At 29.3% G+C, this 17,840-nt stretch overlaps 1 protein-coding gene across 1 annotated transcript; it reads right to left on the bottom strand.

Annotated features, from left to right (window-relative positions):
* Positions 1-850: 850 nt before the first annotated feature.
* Positions 851-5,860, bottom strand: LOC124934294 (probable sulfate transporter 3.3). The gene is made up of 13 exons (XM_047474798.1): positions 5,521-5,860; positions 5,406-5,454; positions 5,129-5,336; positions 4,867-5,038; positions 4,458-4,523; positions 2,809-2,922; positions 2,614-2,730; positions 2,409-2,535; positions 1,965-2,251; positions 1,685-1,875; positions 1,481-1,569; positions 1,315-1,391; positions 851-1,214 (listed from the first exon to the last, which is right to left on the bottom strand). The coding sequence occupies exons 1-13, from the start codon at positions 5,818-5,820 to the stop codon at positions 1,056-1,058; spliced, it is 1,956 nt and encodes a 651-aa protein (XP_047330754.1). The 5' UTR covers positions 5,821-5,860; the 3' UTR covers positions 851-1,055.
* Positions 5,861-17,840: the final 11,980 nt, after the last annotated feature.

The following is a 17,840-nucleotide window of genomic DNA, read 5'->3' as shown; positions in this document are numbered from 1 at the left end:
GTATAAATATTTTAAATAAAAGATTTTCAACATGCAAACCGAAGTTAAAAATTTATGTAACCTCGAGCTTTCTAGGACAAAGGAATTTTCGGGGTTACAACCGTAGTGTGGTTAAAGAGGTCGATGAAGGTCTCTATTGGGAATTGGTTGACCCAACATTGTGGCCCAATATCTAGTAAGTAGTAACTCACTTACTGGACTTGATTTAATAATATAAATATATATACTACTCTCTTGGTGGGAGGTAGAGGTTAAGCTCCTTTTTTGTGTTTGGAGACTAGAGAAAAAGTTGCCGCCTTTGGTGAGGTAGTGGTGCAACAGTATCGATAAATAAGATGAACTGATCCAAACTTCAATTGCACTCACACCCAAAAGTCTCCTTATAAAATTTGTTATGTTTTCTCTCTTGTTCACGACGAAGACAACATTGAATGAGAGGAGGAAGACAACCACTAGGCTGCCCCAACTAGGAGTGAGAAAAATACAAATATTATATGTTATCGACGATACCGTACCGTAATATATCGGAAATATTTTAATTTTGTTTATATATATATATATTGTATTTTATATTCAATTAGTTTAGATATGTTATTTTTTTAAAATAAAAAACTTTAGAGTTACATTAAATCCAAGATTATTTATTTCTATTTTTTTTTAGATAGACAACGATGTAGATGATCATGAATATGTCCCAACCCCTAGAGCTCTTTTTGTTGAGACAATAAATATTGACAACTAAGAAGAGGACAACGATGAAAATGACGACGCCTATAGCTCCTTTTGTTGAGACAATAAATATTGACAACTAAAAGGAGGACAACGATAAAAATGATGACGATGAAGATGATGACGACAACAAAGTAAATTTGATTAATTTTTGCAACGAAAAGACATTATGCTAGTTTCATTAAAGAAGCAAAAGAGTGAACCAACGTACTAAACAACACGTTTTTTAGAAGATAACTATTTAAGCTACACTTTAGAAGAATTCATAATAATATTCAATGCATTTCATTGCTACATTATCAATAACCTTCCTTTCATTTATTTCCTCATACTATATTATGGCTCGCCGATTGACCCTTAACCGTCGAGAGCAAAGTACCAACCGCCTCCCCAACCGACAAGAACAAGTAATCGGCTCCACCATAACTATCGTTTGCTCGCTCCAGCTTTTCCACAACCTCTCCAACCGGATTTACCAGCACAAGCTGCCACATTATATACATACATTAGAGAAAATGAAGACAAATAGAGTTTTTACTCTCTTTTTTGGCTTATGATAGAATGAAATAAAGAAAAGGGACTTGCCTCAATACTCTTAGGTTCAAGGGCCTTCCTCAAATCTTTGAATAATGACACTCCACTTGTGTCTATAGAGCTCACAGCTGAGACAAATTAATTAATACAAAATAATAAGATTTTGTCAATTTGAAATTTCTTATAAAGAAAGATTGTTTTTTTTTATCTAATTTACCAGATAAGTCTAGAACAACAAATCTGAGGTTTGATCTTTTCTGAGTTTCCTCTTCTTGGGCCTCATAATCATATACCCATCTCATAACCCTTTTAAGAGGAAAAAAAGTAATTAATAAAGATATGATAAAATGATTTGTATTAATATATATATATATATATATATATATATATATATATATGTTACAAATGCTACCTTACTTACCTTTCATTGAGGTAAGTGGTGTTAGCAAAGTTTATAGGAGCTTCAATGGTGAGAATGAGGAATCCCGGGACAGGAATCGCGTCTTTGTATTGATGAAGATCGCGATAAATGTTTGTCCCGGGTATATTCCCCAACATCACTGTCTTTGGTCTCGTGATTTGTAATAGAATCTTAAATACTGAAATACCCACCTGTTAAATTACAGCCCGTTATTTTGAATTAATTTGACTAAATTGTAACTTAAAAAAATAAGACAACCGTGTTATATATATATACTTACAGCGATGGCGAGGCCTTCTTGAACCGAGATGAAAACGACACCAAGAAACGCGCAAATCATGACTACAAAATCGAACTTATCAATCTTCCAAATAAGATAGGCAGCAGGAACATCGATCAGACCAATAACGGCAGTTACTATGATTGCGCCCAAAACAACATTTGGGGTGTACTGGAAAAGTGGCATGAGGAAAAGAAGCGTAACCATAACCGTTCCTGCCATTATTATGTTAGATACCGCTGTTTTCGCACCAGCGTTGTGGTTCACTGCAGATCTCGAGAATGCACCTGAAATAGAAATGTAATTTTTTTAAACGATAAAAATTTATTCATAATTCCATATGTAGTCTATGTCACATGACATTAGTCACCATGTGTTTTTTAAAAACAAAACATATGGGTATTTATTTGTAAGGAATTATGATTATAATGTATTGTATTAAACCTGTTGTGACATAACAAGAAGTGGCAGATCCAACAATGTTCATCAAACCAATTGCTAACATTTCTTTGTTTCCATCAACTTGGTAGTTCTTTAGGGCAGCAAATGTTCTTCCAACCGCAATTCCTTCCTGTGTTTTATATTATAATATTGTAACGAAAACCATCGACCATTTCTCAACAATAAATTCACGAGTAGAGACTCTTACGGTGAGGGAGATAATGCCTGTAACGAGCCCGGTTTTCACGACAAGGCCGAGATGGCTTCCATGAAAACGAAGCATGTTCCAAGAAGGAGGGTTCAATCCTTCTTGTAATTTTCCTATCTGAAAAATATTATTATTCATTAAATCAGATATATAATATAATGTATCATTTAAAAAGGAAATATATATATAATATACCACTGATATGCCATGGTTTTGAGCTTTGAATGCAAACACTATTAGGGTTGAGATGATAACAGATAAAAGTGGTGCTCCTGCTGATACCCAAAACAACTTTGGTTTCTTCATGCTCTGCAAAAACAAATAAATAATAATGATCATAATAACCATCTTGAAAATAATCATAAACTTTGATGCATCAATTTAGACATGCACAGTCTCTAATAAAATAAAATTTGAGTTATTTTTTTTTAATGATATTTGAAATATGAATAAAATTCAAATGTTAAAATGAACATTTGTATGAAAAAACAGGAAAATATGATCACATGTCCCAAATATGAAAAGCTTAAAGAATGTCTCCCAATGAATGGAAGAATCCAAGACCTAAAAGTGTAAAATTATGGCATCTATCTATTCACGGGTGTGAATGGGCCCCTTTTATTTTTATAAAATGTTAAAAAAAGAAGCTTTATTAAAATATAAACCTTCATTTAAAAGTAACCATTTTTATGATAAAATTATCAAATCAATTATTTACAAATTTTTAATATCTAGAAACTTCTTTTTATATAAGTTTTTTGGAATTATTTTTAAAACTTAATCATAAAAGAAAAAACTATTTTCAAATAATCAGCTATCTAATTAAACATCATTTTTTTCTATCAAACAACTTAAAAAATTGTTATTTGATATTTTATAATTATTTCATTTAAATAATTAACTCTATATTAAATAAAATTTATTTTTTTCAAATAACCTTTAGAAAAAGAGTCAAATAATCCAATATCAAACCAGGCTTAAAAGTGAATTAATTAGATAAGAATGAGAGCACTTGCACATGATTGATTTTGTTAGATGTGATATATATAATAATTCAAATTAAAATGATTGCAAAATCTGCTAATCATAATTAATATTGAAAAAGGCATTCATTACTTTATAAGAGACAATAAAGACAATCTTAACAAAATATTCTTTTTCTCTTATTTATTTATATTATTATTATTCCTTTTAAAATGTGAAACAATTTTCCTCTATTTGATTTATAAAAAAATTAAAAAAAATTATAATTGGTTGAATTTTCGAATAGAATAAGTTTGTTTGGGATGATTTTTATCCGATTTAACTTATAGTTTAATATGAATGAAATGAATATGGTATTTGTGTTAACAGTCAGAATGTTATCAAAAAAAAATATAATATCATTTATGTATATTTTAAAATTTAACAAAAAATAATTTATTTTTTCATAATAATATATATATAAAATGACAGTATTCTAATACTTTTTTTTAAAAGAATAATCCTACTGCTATAATACTTAACAATAATTATAAATCTTTCAATGATTATTTAAACAAAATTAGATGAATTTTAATTTTTACTCCCGGTTTTAATAAAATGAAATTAGAAGATCTAATTTAGAATAAATGACAAAATTTAAGGAATCTCATCTCATATATTACTTTACATAGACAGAACACGTGTCAAAGAACCGTTTAATGCATGGTTAATCGTGTCATCACATATTTCCACTTATCCAACCGCCATTAGCTAAACAATATGTTTTTTTTTTTTAGTTTTGTTGCTATCATGGATGTAACCATCGGTTTCTCCGATTATTTTATTTTAATTTAAATAAATAAAATAAATAAATTACTTACTATATGTCTTGTTAAAAGGAGGAACACAAGGAAGCAAAACCCCATTAGTATGGTTTGCCATGACCACTGCACAAATTATATAAATCAAAATTTTATTAATATCTCAAACAAAAACAATCAATTTGATTTTTTAAAAATCATTTGTGGGTGAAGAATCGAACTCATGAGACTCGAACCCCATAAGTATTTGGAAATGAATTGAGTTTAAAGACTCAAACCCATTACCATAAAGACATGAATTAAACGCGAAGACTCGAACCCATAACTATTTAGATATTAATTGAGTGTAAAGACTCGAGTTATTAGTACTCATGAACTTGATGAGTTAATTTTTGAAGATTCTTAATTGTAATTTTGATCAAATTAATATAAATTTTCAAGAAAAAATAAGAACTAAAAAACAAGTTACCTCATTTGTACGATGGAAAACAGAGGTTAAGACAGGAACCAAACCCATTTGAGTGGTGAAGTTTTTGATACCAAGTAAGCTCTTAAGTTGTTGAAGAGATACAATAATGGCGGCTCCAGCCATAAACCCAATCAATATAGCTTTTGACAGAAAATCAATTATAAACCCAAGTCTACACATGCAACAAAAATCATCATCAATTCATCATCATCATAACCTAATCATTCTGTTTTATCAATGAAAGATGAATGAATTAACTAACCTTAGGAATCCTAAAGAAGATTGACATAACCCAGCAAAGAAAGTGGATGTAAAAGCAAGTTGAAGAAACAAGATCGGATCTTGTGAAGGGGAAACCTCTTGTCTAAGCATGGATCCCATTATCAGAGAAGCTATTGAGACAGGTCCAACTGCAAGGTCCCTTGAACTACCAAGAACAGCATATACAAGTGGAGGAACAAAACTCGAATCTACATCCAAACCAAACAAATTAACACATGAAACATCATTTATCCTTAATCAACTAATTAGTAACTTACATAGACCAACAATCGGTGGAAGATTAGCTAGCTTAGCATAACTGATCCCCTGAAAAAAAACAACAAAGATTGAAGCTTTTCATTCTTAACTAAAAAACCCACAAAGAATTATAACCTGGGGAATGGCTAAACTAGCAATGGTGAGACCAGAGACTATGTCGGATTTGAGGAGATTGAAATTGTAATTTGGTCCCCATTGGAGAATAGGGAAGATATATTGAGCTGCAAGAATCCATTTTTTCTTCAATGATTGGCCTTTGAATTGGCGGAGGGGATCGTCGGAGAAGAAGGTTTCTTTGAGCCTATTTCGGAACTTAGAAAGGGTGCTCCGGCGAGGTGGAAGAGAAACTTGATGAACTTCCATGGAGAGGTGGGGTTCAAAGTCTAGTACTACTGGTCCTTGGCTACTTTCCATTTAGGAGGCCGTGAGGATGAGCTATAGAGCTACTTTAGTGTGTATATATAGATGGAGAGGGAAAAAGAGTGTTTTTTTTAAATGTTTTTTTATTGTTTTTATTTTGGTTATATATATAGATTGTCATATTCCAATCGAATACATAATTGTACCCAAAAAAAAAACTTGATTTAATGATTTTTTTTAAGTAAACAAATAATAAGATGTAGCTAGACTCATTGGTGTGGTCGGTTGTCTTGGATATATATTGGATACATTTTACATTATTTTTATGTGGTGATGTTTATAAATTTTGTTTTCTCCAATATTAAGAAAGAAGGAATTGAGGTTTAAGAAATATAAAAGTTTGAGATTTAAATCTTTAAGAAATAATTAGTTGAGCTTAAGATATTTAATGATTTAGTGTTCCGTCGTCTACAGAACAAAATCCATTCACAACGCCATTATTATGATGTTGTTTGAAATGAGATCTAATAAGAATGCGGATATCATCATTCAAATAAAAATATTCTCGTATATATGATTTTGTATTTATTTTTTTTAAATGTCTCAATTTTTTTATATTTTATTGTCATGCTTTATTTGTTAGGTTTTAACTACACTTTTTTTCAATGACTATTTAAAAAGAATTGAGTTTATTTCGTAGTTGATACATGATTTAAAGAAAATCAAAATATGAAAAATAAAAAGTGATAACTAATATGATCTAATATTTATAAAAAATAATCTTTTTTTCATCAACTTTATATCTACATTTTTTATTATTTAATTTAATCACATCTTTGATGTTCAATGAAAACAAAATCACTCTTACTCTTTCTTTTGATATATTTTAAAAGTGTTTGCAGTTGTGACAGTAATTATGACAAAATACTCATTTACAAAAATGATAACACTATCTACCATAAATACTTATGAGATAAAAGATAAATGTTAGTAAAAGGTAGATTATTGGAGATTGATTCGCCTATAATATGAAAGTTAAATTATATATGAGATTTAGTATGTATATGATTCATTTAATCATCAAAATCACTATCTAAATCAACTAATTCAATCTCAAAACTGAGTACAGTCAGAGTCGGCCCCGAGTTATAGGTTGCCTCAACTCCGATAGAAAAAAGGTCAGTATATTTTTGTTTTCTTAGGTATAATCTAAAAAATTGATAAAAAAATTGTTTTTAGTGAAATTTAAATTAATAATCATATAAATGTTTTAAAACATTTTATGTTTAAAATTATAAAATATTTAACTAAATAACTTAATATTTTTAACAAATGAGTTATCCTAGGGTGTAAGCTGCCCTAACCCGAGGGCTTGCCGGGCTTACCCATGGCCGACTCTGAGTATAGTCAAGTGGCAGACTTAGAGAGAAATGTATTCAATAGCAATTTTAATATAACTTTATTCAACTTTACATTTATTGATGATACATGAGTATAAATAACTAACACATTTAAAAAAAATTAATGTGTGAAATGTTAAAAATATTTTGTTTTAATCTCGAAATCATTGAAATAAAAAAATATAATATCACATTATGCATAACATATATATACAAATATATGAACAGTTATTCTCTTACAAAGTATTAATGCTAATAATGGTATAATTGTTAACTAAATAGTATTACATTTTTATATAAATTGTAAAATGTTGGTAATTAGTGGATGATATCATTTGATTTTTTCATAAGTCAAAAAATAAAAGTTTCAATAAAAATTAGATTTATGATCGATTTAATGGATTTTATAATATTATGTATAAACTTAAAAAATATTACTAAACTTATCCTAGAATAATTATCAAATGTTCTATTAATTGTTCCTCGTCAATTACCAAATGACCCATGAAAATGACATGAATTATCTTTCAATGCTTTCTTACACCCAACTCCTTTAGGTCCCGAACTAATCCTCAAAGCAACTTCGAGTAGACCCGACACAACCCAATGAATTTCAATCAAGTTCCACAAGAGGGTCCAAATTGTTTGATGTTATATGAACTTTTGTAGTATTATTTAGGAGGGAGATGAGTTGGATAGATCAAAATCCTCAAGATGATCCATTGACGAACAATAAAAGCCAAATGAACCTACTTTTAGATGAAATGACAATGACTAGTGTCGTCAACCAACATGCCCCTAGTTGTTTGGCCACTAAGGCTAGACAATGAAAAAGAACAAATTGCAAAAGTGGATAGCTTAATTAGTTTGAGCGATATTTCTACAATTGTTTGAACAATATGATCTAGTGTAAATATATATGATTGATAAGGGTAGTACAATAATATTCGTCGTGAAAATAATTTAAATGAGTTGATTATAAGTCATGATATAATTATAAATAATCGTGAGTAAATATTAAAATTATCTAAGTTAATATCAAAAACAAAATGAACAAAAAAAACTCTGAGTCACGATGAATTGTTTTGAATTTTTATTGTATATTAGGGTTGTACCCATTATATAAAGATATAATTTAAATGAGGGAAAAAATGCCAATTTAGCTTGGTTTGAATGAATGAAGCAAATGGTGGTACATATAGGACCACCATTCATTTGCATTGTTGCTCATCATTCCTTAGCATGCTGTTGTGTTCCTTACTCTTTAGTCAATTGTTGAGAATATGATTTCCTATCTAGTCAATGATTTTCTATGTAGGTGAGATCGGTTGAATGTGCGACTCTTGTAGCTTCGTGGGGTGTTTTGATACTTTTTGATGTTGACATATGATAAAATCGAGTTTGCAATTGATCTACTAGTGTTGAATTTTCCCAATGTTTAATTTTGTATGGGCTCTTTTCATAAATTATGACCGTGGCTAGTGCTCGCAAGGACCTTTTTCCTATGTGAATGAGACTAGCCTATATGTTTTGTTGGAGACATGAAAATGGTTAACAAAGGATATGACTTGTTTTTTTGAGTTCTCTAGTGACTTTTGTATAGATCTTTGTTGGACAAAAGAAGATTTACTTGGAAGAGGAACATACATATCAATGTCTAGAATTGAAAGATTTCTCGATAGGACAAGCTTCTCTAATATCTTTTAGAGAGGTTTGGTTTGAAGTATTTCAGACCACTATCCAATCAAACTAAGATCCAAATTTGTCCAAATTTGTGTTTTGATAATATGCTTTTGGACAACAATTTATTATTAGAGTAGTCGTCCTTTATGGACAAGAGATAAACATGTGTGGAAATGGAACGAGAATGATCTCTTTCATCTTTGGCTAAGTGGGACAAAGCTTTATTGTGATGATTTTCATGTCCCTCTTTATGTTCCACTTAACTATTTTAGCAATGTATAATCACAATAAAGCTCTCATTAGATTGATTATATTGCGCTCAGTACAAGTGATACTTTCTTGCCTACATTTTCTTTTAAGAGATGTCAGTTATTCTAAAACGCTTATTCTACTTCTCTACTCTCGAGAGACGATTAATTTAAGAAAGTAATGTTTTATATCGGAGCTCTAAAAATATGTATTTCTTATAACAACATGGCTAATAAACTATAGATACGTTTTATGTGTATTTTTGAGATTGGACTTTGATGGTTTTGTGATTTTCTTAGAGTATTTGTAGTAAAAAAAAATTTACAAGTAATATTAGTTTCTCGCAAAACTCTAAATCATCATGTTTCTCCTTGCCAAAATAGTCTCTTTTACTCAACTCCTTCAAACCCCTCTCACTCACGTGCCCCAATCTCTTATGTCATAGACTCGTAGGTGATACATCTCGAGGCCCCGCCACTACCGCCATATCACCAACCAAGGTGCTACCTTGAAAGACGTAAAGACTCTTCTCTCGTACGTCTCTCATTACCACTAGCAACCTCTTTGTGACCCTCAATACGTTCTTCTCACCCTTCAATGCAAAACCAAGTTGTCCTAGTGAGTCGAGAGAGATTAAATTCCTTCAAAGATCTGGGACATGTCATACGTTCGTCAATACCCTCTCGATTCCATCATGCATCTTCAAACGCACTATTCCGATCTCCATCACCCTGTACGACTTGTTGTTACTTAACAAAACATCGTTCACCGAAGTCTTCTCATGGTCTCGAACCAACTCTCGTAAGGTGTCATATGGAACGAACACCTAAAATCAATAATCCAACGTTTGTCGGACTAATTAGTGGAGACAACGAGAACATCCGTACTTTCGTACCCATTCTCGACTTCTTGAACAACCACATCCGTACTTTCGTACCCATTCTCGACTTCTTGAACAACCGCTGCTTCTCTACTCTTCTTTCAGTCGTTACTCAAATTTGGACAATCTCGCTTAAAGTACCCTTTATTGTCACAATTGTAGCACTTAGTAGATTTCTTCCTAAGAGACTTCGAACACCTCTTCTTCTTTCTTTTATTGTCTTTCTTCTCAGTTTTCACTCGAACCAAGAGTCCATCTCCACTTACATTTCTCTATTTATTTTTCTTCTTTTGGTTATTCATTCTCAACGCACTCATCTTTTCATCGAGGGTAAGCTCCTCCCTCCCATGCTTGAGTATGTCTACAAACGTCTCATACGACTTCGGTAAAGAATTCAAAAGCATCAGCGTCTTATCCTCATCTTTATATTTCTCTCTTATGTTTTCCAAATCAAGGAGAATCTTGACATAATCGTCGAGATGTGTCTATAAGTCTTTCCCCTCAACCATTATAAACTTGAAGAATCTCTACTTGATGTAGATTCGAGACGACATTGTCTTAGTCATATACAAAGACTCCAACTAAAGCCACACCTTTGTTGTTGTCATGACACTAACAACCTCTCGCAGCACATTATCACTAAGACTAAAAATCAAGGTGTTATAGTCCCTTTCCAACACATCCATCTTTTTCTCCGTGTCCATCAAGGCCGATAATTGTGATTCTCCCTCGAGTGCTTTAACAACTCCCGTATTGCCTAAGTGTGTCCTCATCTTTATATTTCATAACCCAAAGTCCTTCGCCACATCGAACTTCTCGATATTAGCCCTAGAAGTCGACCCCATCTCTAATCTTCAAAATAATTGACCAAATCAAGAAAACTCACCAAAAAAATTGAACTGCGACTGCCTTAACCCAACTTGGCTCTAATACCAGTTTATGGTGAAAAATTATGACCCTAAGAATGAATGCGGAATAATAGCAACCATAGTGGAATGCATAACAATAGTGTAAAAGTAAGAAATAACAAAATAACAACACAAGAAACTTACCCAAGTTTGAACCAACAATGTCTTACGTCATGCTTTCGAAGAATCGATTCAATATAGTTATAATAAAGATAACAAACTCTAGCTCTCTTTGTTTGTTCTAGATTTTTTTTGGTCTCACGCTATTCTCGTTTAGAATATATATATATACTTTTAGAATTCATAAATAGGGTAAATTTCATGTGATATCTTTGACATATCCACCATGATATGATCTCGTGGCGATTTAATTGACATTTCCATAATAATACGGTTTGATTGACATCTTCACTATTATGTGATTTTATACCTTTTTTAATTAAATAAATAATCGCACATATCTTCCTTCTCCTTTTTGTACCTAACATTGAGACACACCAAATTGAGCCTCAAAACCCTAGGACTAATTCCACAAAAACACATCTGAGAGACATCTAATACATATTTATAAAGAGATAGTGAAATCTCTTCTTTGTTTTATCTTTTATCTTCATTTGTTTCGTGTTTAATTTTTTATTATAGTGATTCTCATTTTGGAGGAAAATTATGTGGTTCTTACTCCTTGATTTGAAAAGATTTTCCATATTAAATTTTTGGTGTTCTTGTGTCATTTATATTTCTATTTATGTCTGTTATTTCTCGCTCCTAAAGATCCAACCAAGTGGAGAATAGTAATTATCACAAGTGTGATTATTCCTCTTTATTCCCAACATAGTGGTATTATAGCCAAGTTCTAAATGTTTTAGATTTTTGATTGGTTTATGAAGATTAACACAAATATAATAATTTTGTTGAATGGTTCAAACTATACTATATGAAAGTGTAAAATGAAATATCTTTTATTTGTGAAGTTTTTGTATTTATCTAATTTTTAGTGAGAAACCCATTCCCATATCTGATGAGGAATGTGTTTTTGAGCATAAACAAGTATGTGGTTCAGTTCGTCAATTTGTTGAGGGAATGTTAATAACCATATACAACATGAGACACATGCACCTACTTTGTGGAGTAAACTTAATAATTTGTATGATTCAACGACGGGAAGTAACAAATTGTTTTTTCTCCAAAAGATTATTCATTTGAGATATAATGATATTGTTTCTATGGCTAATCACTTGAATGACTTTTAGGGTGTTCTTGATCAGATGTCAGGAATGAGAATAAACTTCGAAGACGATGTTTAAGGGATTTGGTTATTAACTAGTTTACCTGATTTATAGGAGACTTTAAAAGTTTCTCTTTGTAACTCTATTTATAATGGTGTAGTAACATTAGAGATGGTCAAAAGTGGTGTCTTGAATAAAGAATTGAGATTAAAATCTCAAGGTTCTTCATCACAATCAAATGTGTTTGTTGCTGAATATCGAGAAAGACATGATAGTAGATGTGAGAAAGATAATACGAGACATAAGAGTCGAAACAAGTCTAAGTCAAAAATATAAGGCAGTTTAATATTACCATTGTAGTAAAATTGGACACATAAAGAAGAATTGTTACAAACTCAAGAATGAAGTGAACATGTACTAAACAAAAGAAATATGATTTTAAAGATCGTGTCTTAGTAACTACCTATGATCTCGTCATTGTTCACGACGAAAATACAATTAATCTTGTATGCGATGAGTCAACTTGGGTGTTTGACACAGGAGTTGCCATGCATGTTAGGCCAAAGAAAGATGACTTTAAATCTTATATTTCTGGTAATTTTGGAGTATTAAAGATATATAATAATGTCATAAGTAAGGTTATTGGTACTGGCGATGTTTTCCTAAATCTAGCAATGGGTGGAACTTGTTGCTTAAAGATATTCGAAATGCTCCAAACATGAGGTTGAATTTGATTTCAACTAGAAAGTTTATTGATGATGGTTTCTTACAGGGGCGGAGCCAGGATGAAAAATTACCTAGGGCTGACTCCAACTTGTATCTCAGATTTAACTTTCTATGTTCCGCTTTTTTTTAATAAAATTTCCACGATTATTAGAAGATGGAAACTCGTCATGCCCTCTCAATGCACACGCTTGCAAAGTGAGCCACCGAGTGCTTTCAATAGTTGCTGTAAGCCGTAATCTGTTATTTTGTTTTTCATCTGAATACTGTGCATTTAGTACTTTGTCAATATGACAAGGATATTCATTAGATTATCAAGATATTCAACTGCCCTATTATGTGGTGAAATATTATATCCTATATGCATAAAAAAAGAGCATTTATCCTCATCATTAACTCGCTTTCAATATTTAAATCCATCTATTGTAAATGTAGGTTTTTGGGGTTGCTTATGTTAAAACAAGAAACATGGGAAACAAAAAGCAGCATCTTTCAAAGGAGAGAGTATTCTAACCAAGTAAATTTCTTAAACTAATTACTTTGGAACCATCGATTTTGATTTCCAAATTTGGTCGGCGGGTACTCATCCTTAATAGGTTGATATGACCTCATCTTGATATAAGCTTGTCTAATTTCATCCCTTTGATTAAAAGGATATTTCCATATCGGAATACGTAATGTTGGATCAAGTTTAAGAGAACTTACATCAACATCAATTCTAGGAGATTTGTTAAGTTATTAAGTAGGGATATCAAATTCTTTATTTTAACTTGCTTATTAATATTAATTTATATTTTCTTATAAATTTTTGAAATAGTTTAAAATTAAGAAATATAAAACACTATTATTATTATTTTAATTTTTATATTTTACCCTTATAAATAATTTGTATTATTAATTATATTGAAATAAAAAAAATAATGTATAATTATTATATAAATATAATTTTAAAATAAATAATATTATTATATGATTTACAAAATTTTATATATAATTTTTTATAAAATATAATAAGTTAAAGGTGAGGGTTTGATCACCTGACCTCATATTCACATTTCAATAACATAGCCAATTGGGCTAATACTCACATGTCAAACACATATATACAAATTTTTCTTTTAGGATTTTAATTTAGGTGGGGCTGGAGCCCACCCTAGCCCATGGGTGGCTCCGCCCCTGGTTTCTTAAGCTCTTTTAGTTCTGGAAAATGGAAAATTTCAAAAAGTCAGTGTAACTCGAGGAGATAAGTTTTCAATATTTAATGCATTTTTTTGATAAGTAATGATAATGTGAATGTTGTACGAAGTAAAGAAGTTTCCAAGTTATGGCACCGAAGATTTGGTCGCATTAGTGAAAATGAGTTGATTTTGATGGTTAAGAAAAATGTTATTCAGGTTTGAGTGAGACAGATTTGGATAATTGTTCTTATTGTCTTGTAGGAAAGTAAACTCGAGCATCGTTCAAACATAATCCTCCTTCAAAAAGTAATCTCTCTTAGAGCTTGTGTATTTAGACGTTTGTGGACCTTTAAGGTACAGACTATTAGTAGTGTTTTTTACTCTATATGTTTATTGATAATCATTTTAAGAAGTTTTGGATCTATGTTTTCAAAACTAAAGAAGATAGAGTTTTAAACAAATTCAAAAAATTTACTATGGAAATATCCAAACATTTCATGAGATTGACATATATCCAACCACCAATTATTTAATTAGTATATGATTTTTTTTAATTAGTATATGATTTAGTTACTCATTAAAACCTGAAGTCTAAGAATAATAAGCTATAACAACAAATCAATACTCATCTCTAACTCTAGGGGAGCAAACGGGTAAAACTAATTCGTTTTTGTTCTATCCGTATTAAATTCAAACTAAATTTATTTAATTCATAATCTAAACCATTTTACTAAATAATACATATCCAAACTAAAAATATTTATATATTTATAAATGTTAACTTAAAATTATTGAAATTATTCAATAATTTTAAATTAATTGGATTATTCAAATCCAATCCGTATTAAACTCAATCCAAATTTAATACAAGCCGAAATAGTTAATCTAATTTTGTAATTCGGACTCGATTCAGATTAATTAGTCCGTGAAATGCTCATCTTTTGAATTAAGAAAATCTAATTATTTAATTTATTTTATTATTTAATGTTTAATATATTTAATTATAAAAAAATAGTATTAAATTTTTAATGTTATAATTAATTTCGTTTATTTATAATTTAAATCAAGAAAAAATATCTTGTTGACTAAAAAATACATAAATAAGTAAAAATATATATTATACTTAGGTGAAATGTAATTTAAAGAAAACAAATTAAAAAATATATTTTTATTTATATAGTTTAGATGATTTGAATAATCCTAATTTAATCTGAATTTATTCCGTTTCGGACTCAATTCGATCCGATCTCAATCTAATCCAAATTAGTATTTTTCGAAATTCGAATCGAATATCGTATTAATCCAACTAATACTTATCTTGTCTAACTCTAATTAAATTATTTTACTTCTTAACTCTTTAACAAGCACATATATATATATATATATATATATATATATATATATATATATATATATATATATATATATATATATATAAAAGTATGATTAGTTGATTGAATAAAAGAAAATATAATTTATACACTCTAACCGAATCTTTCACTCACTCCTTTTATGATTATGTATTATTTATGTATGAACTTTAGGATTTATAGAAAACTGTACACATTTTTGCTCTATATCATAAACTTTTTAATTAATACTGGATATACATCACAAACTTTATATAATATTATTAAAAAAAAAACTACTTTCACATTTACTTGTAAAGATAAATATATAAACAAAAAATATGTCAAGTTAATTGCAATACATAATCAAATGCAAAGGAAGTTTAATAGGGAAACTTTCCCATTCTATGTTCATACTTTCTGTTTTATAGTGTAACAAAATTGAAGTTGCATTTCTTTAATATTAGACTATTATTATGTTTACACGGAAAATATTCTAAAATGAATTTTCACTTTTCAAAATTGTCTTTCACATAATATTCTATTATAAACCCATCATTATAGCATAGTGTAAAAATCGACTAATTAAGAGACCAAAATGTCACGAGTTCAATTTCATCTGAAATGAATGTAGGCTAGTTGTTCTTAATTAAAAAAAGATATAATATTATATTATTACATCCTATCTAGATTGGTGACTAAATTGTTGATATTCTCACTAAATATTATTTAATTTTTTTTTTGTCATTCTCTACAACTTCTTCTCTACAAATTCATTGTTTATGTTTATTGTTCAAAGGGTATATTTAATGAGTTACACAATTTGCGGATAGACTAAATTTATTTAAATTTAAGTGTTCTTAATGTCCATTAAACCATTGGATAAAATAACTTTTGATAGGGTAGAGAGGTGACATGCATGCTCCCTAATTTATTTATTTATTTCAATTTAATTCATTATTGTTTCTCAATTATTTTTAAAAAGGTAAAGTAAAACCCATTTCCTTTATTTTTCACTTATTTTATCTATATTTTTTCTTTATTTTTAAGCTCACCTCAAAAAATTTCAAGTCCACCCAATTCTAATTCATTAAGATGCAAGACATTGGTATATTACATAAGTCTCTTTGACAATTGAACTTGATTTTTACTTAACTACTTATATTTAAAAAATATCTCATTAAAAAAGTTGTTAAAATGAAAAAAATTTGCCAAAGAAAAAGAAAAGACAGAAAAATATAACACCAACCCAAACAAGAAAACAAGGAAAAAAACCTTATGTATAATTAATAAAAAGAGGCAATTTATACCATTTTTAAAATATAATTTTATAAAAAAGGTATTTTAGAGATGTAACTATCTTTAGAAGAGAATTTGAACCAAACAAGTTCTAATGATTTCGTCACAATCCAATATTAACAGCTAATACATCTAGATTCTGATGATAACCAATCCAATTTAATATGTTTTCTCTCAAGCTTTGCCAAATTGTCTCTTCAATTGTCATATTTAAGTGATAATTATGTGAGTGTTGAAATACTCCCAAATTTATAAGGATCAAAATAGAATTTAGTTGGTGATCTCTTAACATCAATGAGATTTTTTATTTAATAATAAATAGACCTTCAATTATTCATTCTATAAAATTAAACTACCTTTATCTCATAAAGGTGACACTACACCATCTTAGATGTTCTTAAATAATTGTAGAGGTTTGTATAATTGGATGGATAATATTTTATTTCATATTTATGCTTTACATTGATTCAATGTATATAATATATATATATAAAGAAGTTTTTCTTAAAATGTAAAATTCATTTTGTTTCCTTCACTTGCAATATTTTAGTTTAGCTTAATTTTAAAACTTTTAAAAATGAATCCAATTACATTTTATTGATTTTTTTTTAATTTATTTATATGCATTTTAGAAGAAAAAAAACGATTAACAAAAAATGCGTTAAATATTGAGTTGTATAAAAACAAAACGAGACCGAATCATTAAAAAGAATTTTTAAAGTGTTATCTAATTTGTTGTTTATTTAAAAGAAGATAAATTGTTTTTCTAGTGATATTTTCTATAGATCTCCTACGTGTTGTAATCACTTTCTTCACTATAAATCTTTGCCATGTGTAATGTGTTTGGCATTTTATATCATATGCAATTAATGTAAATTAAATAGAAACCTTCTTATTATTTAATATCCAAAATAAATAACACATGGGGAATATTGTTGTGATCTTCAATTAGGCCAACTGATTAGAAAAAGAATCCACAAATTCTTTTTGAGTTCTTATACATATTCTTAACACATATCCTACATACATACACACAATTTTATATATTCACAAAGCAATCAAAATCCGTAAAACAAAGGAACGGAATTTATATTAGGTTTGCTCGTGAATATTATTGTTGCCCTAGCCACAATCAAGATCCGTCGTAATAGGGTTTGTTCATCATTTTTTTATAGCCCT

Source organism: Impatiens glandulifera, chromosome 4, assembly GCF_907164915.1.
Source record: "Impatiens glandulifera chromosome 4, dImpGla2.1, whole genome shotgun sequence".
NCBI lineage: Eukaryota > Viridiplantae > Streptophyta > Magnoliopsida > Ericales > Balsaminaceae > Impatiens > Impatiens glandulifera.
This window is presented reverse-complemented; position numbering and strand designations above follow the sequence as displayed.

Excerpts from the sequence above, each read along its gene's own strand:
- LOC124934294 (XM_047474798.1), bottom strand. The coding sequence starts at position 5,820 with ATGGAAAGTAGCCAAGGACCAGTAGTACTAGACTTTGAACCCCACCTC. Across the intron at positions 2,923-4,457 it reads TCCTTTTAACAAGACATATA|AGCATGAAGAAACCAAAGTT; the intron begins GTAAGTAATTTA and ends TTGTTTTTGCAG. Across the intron at positions 2,536-2,613 it reads CAGGCATTATCTCCCTCACC|GAAGGAATTGCGGTTGGAAG; the intron begins GTAAGAGTCTCT and ends TATAAAACACAG.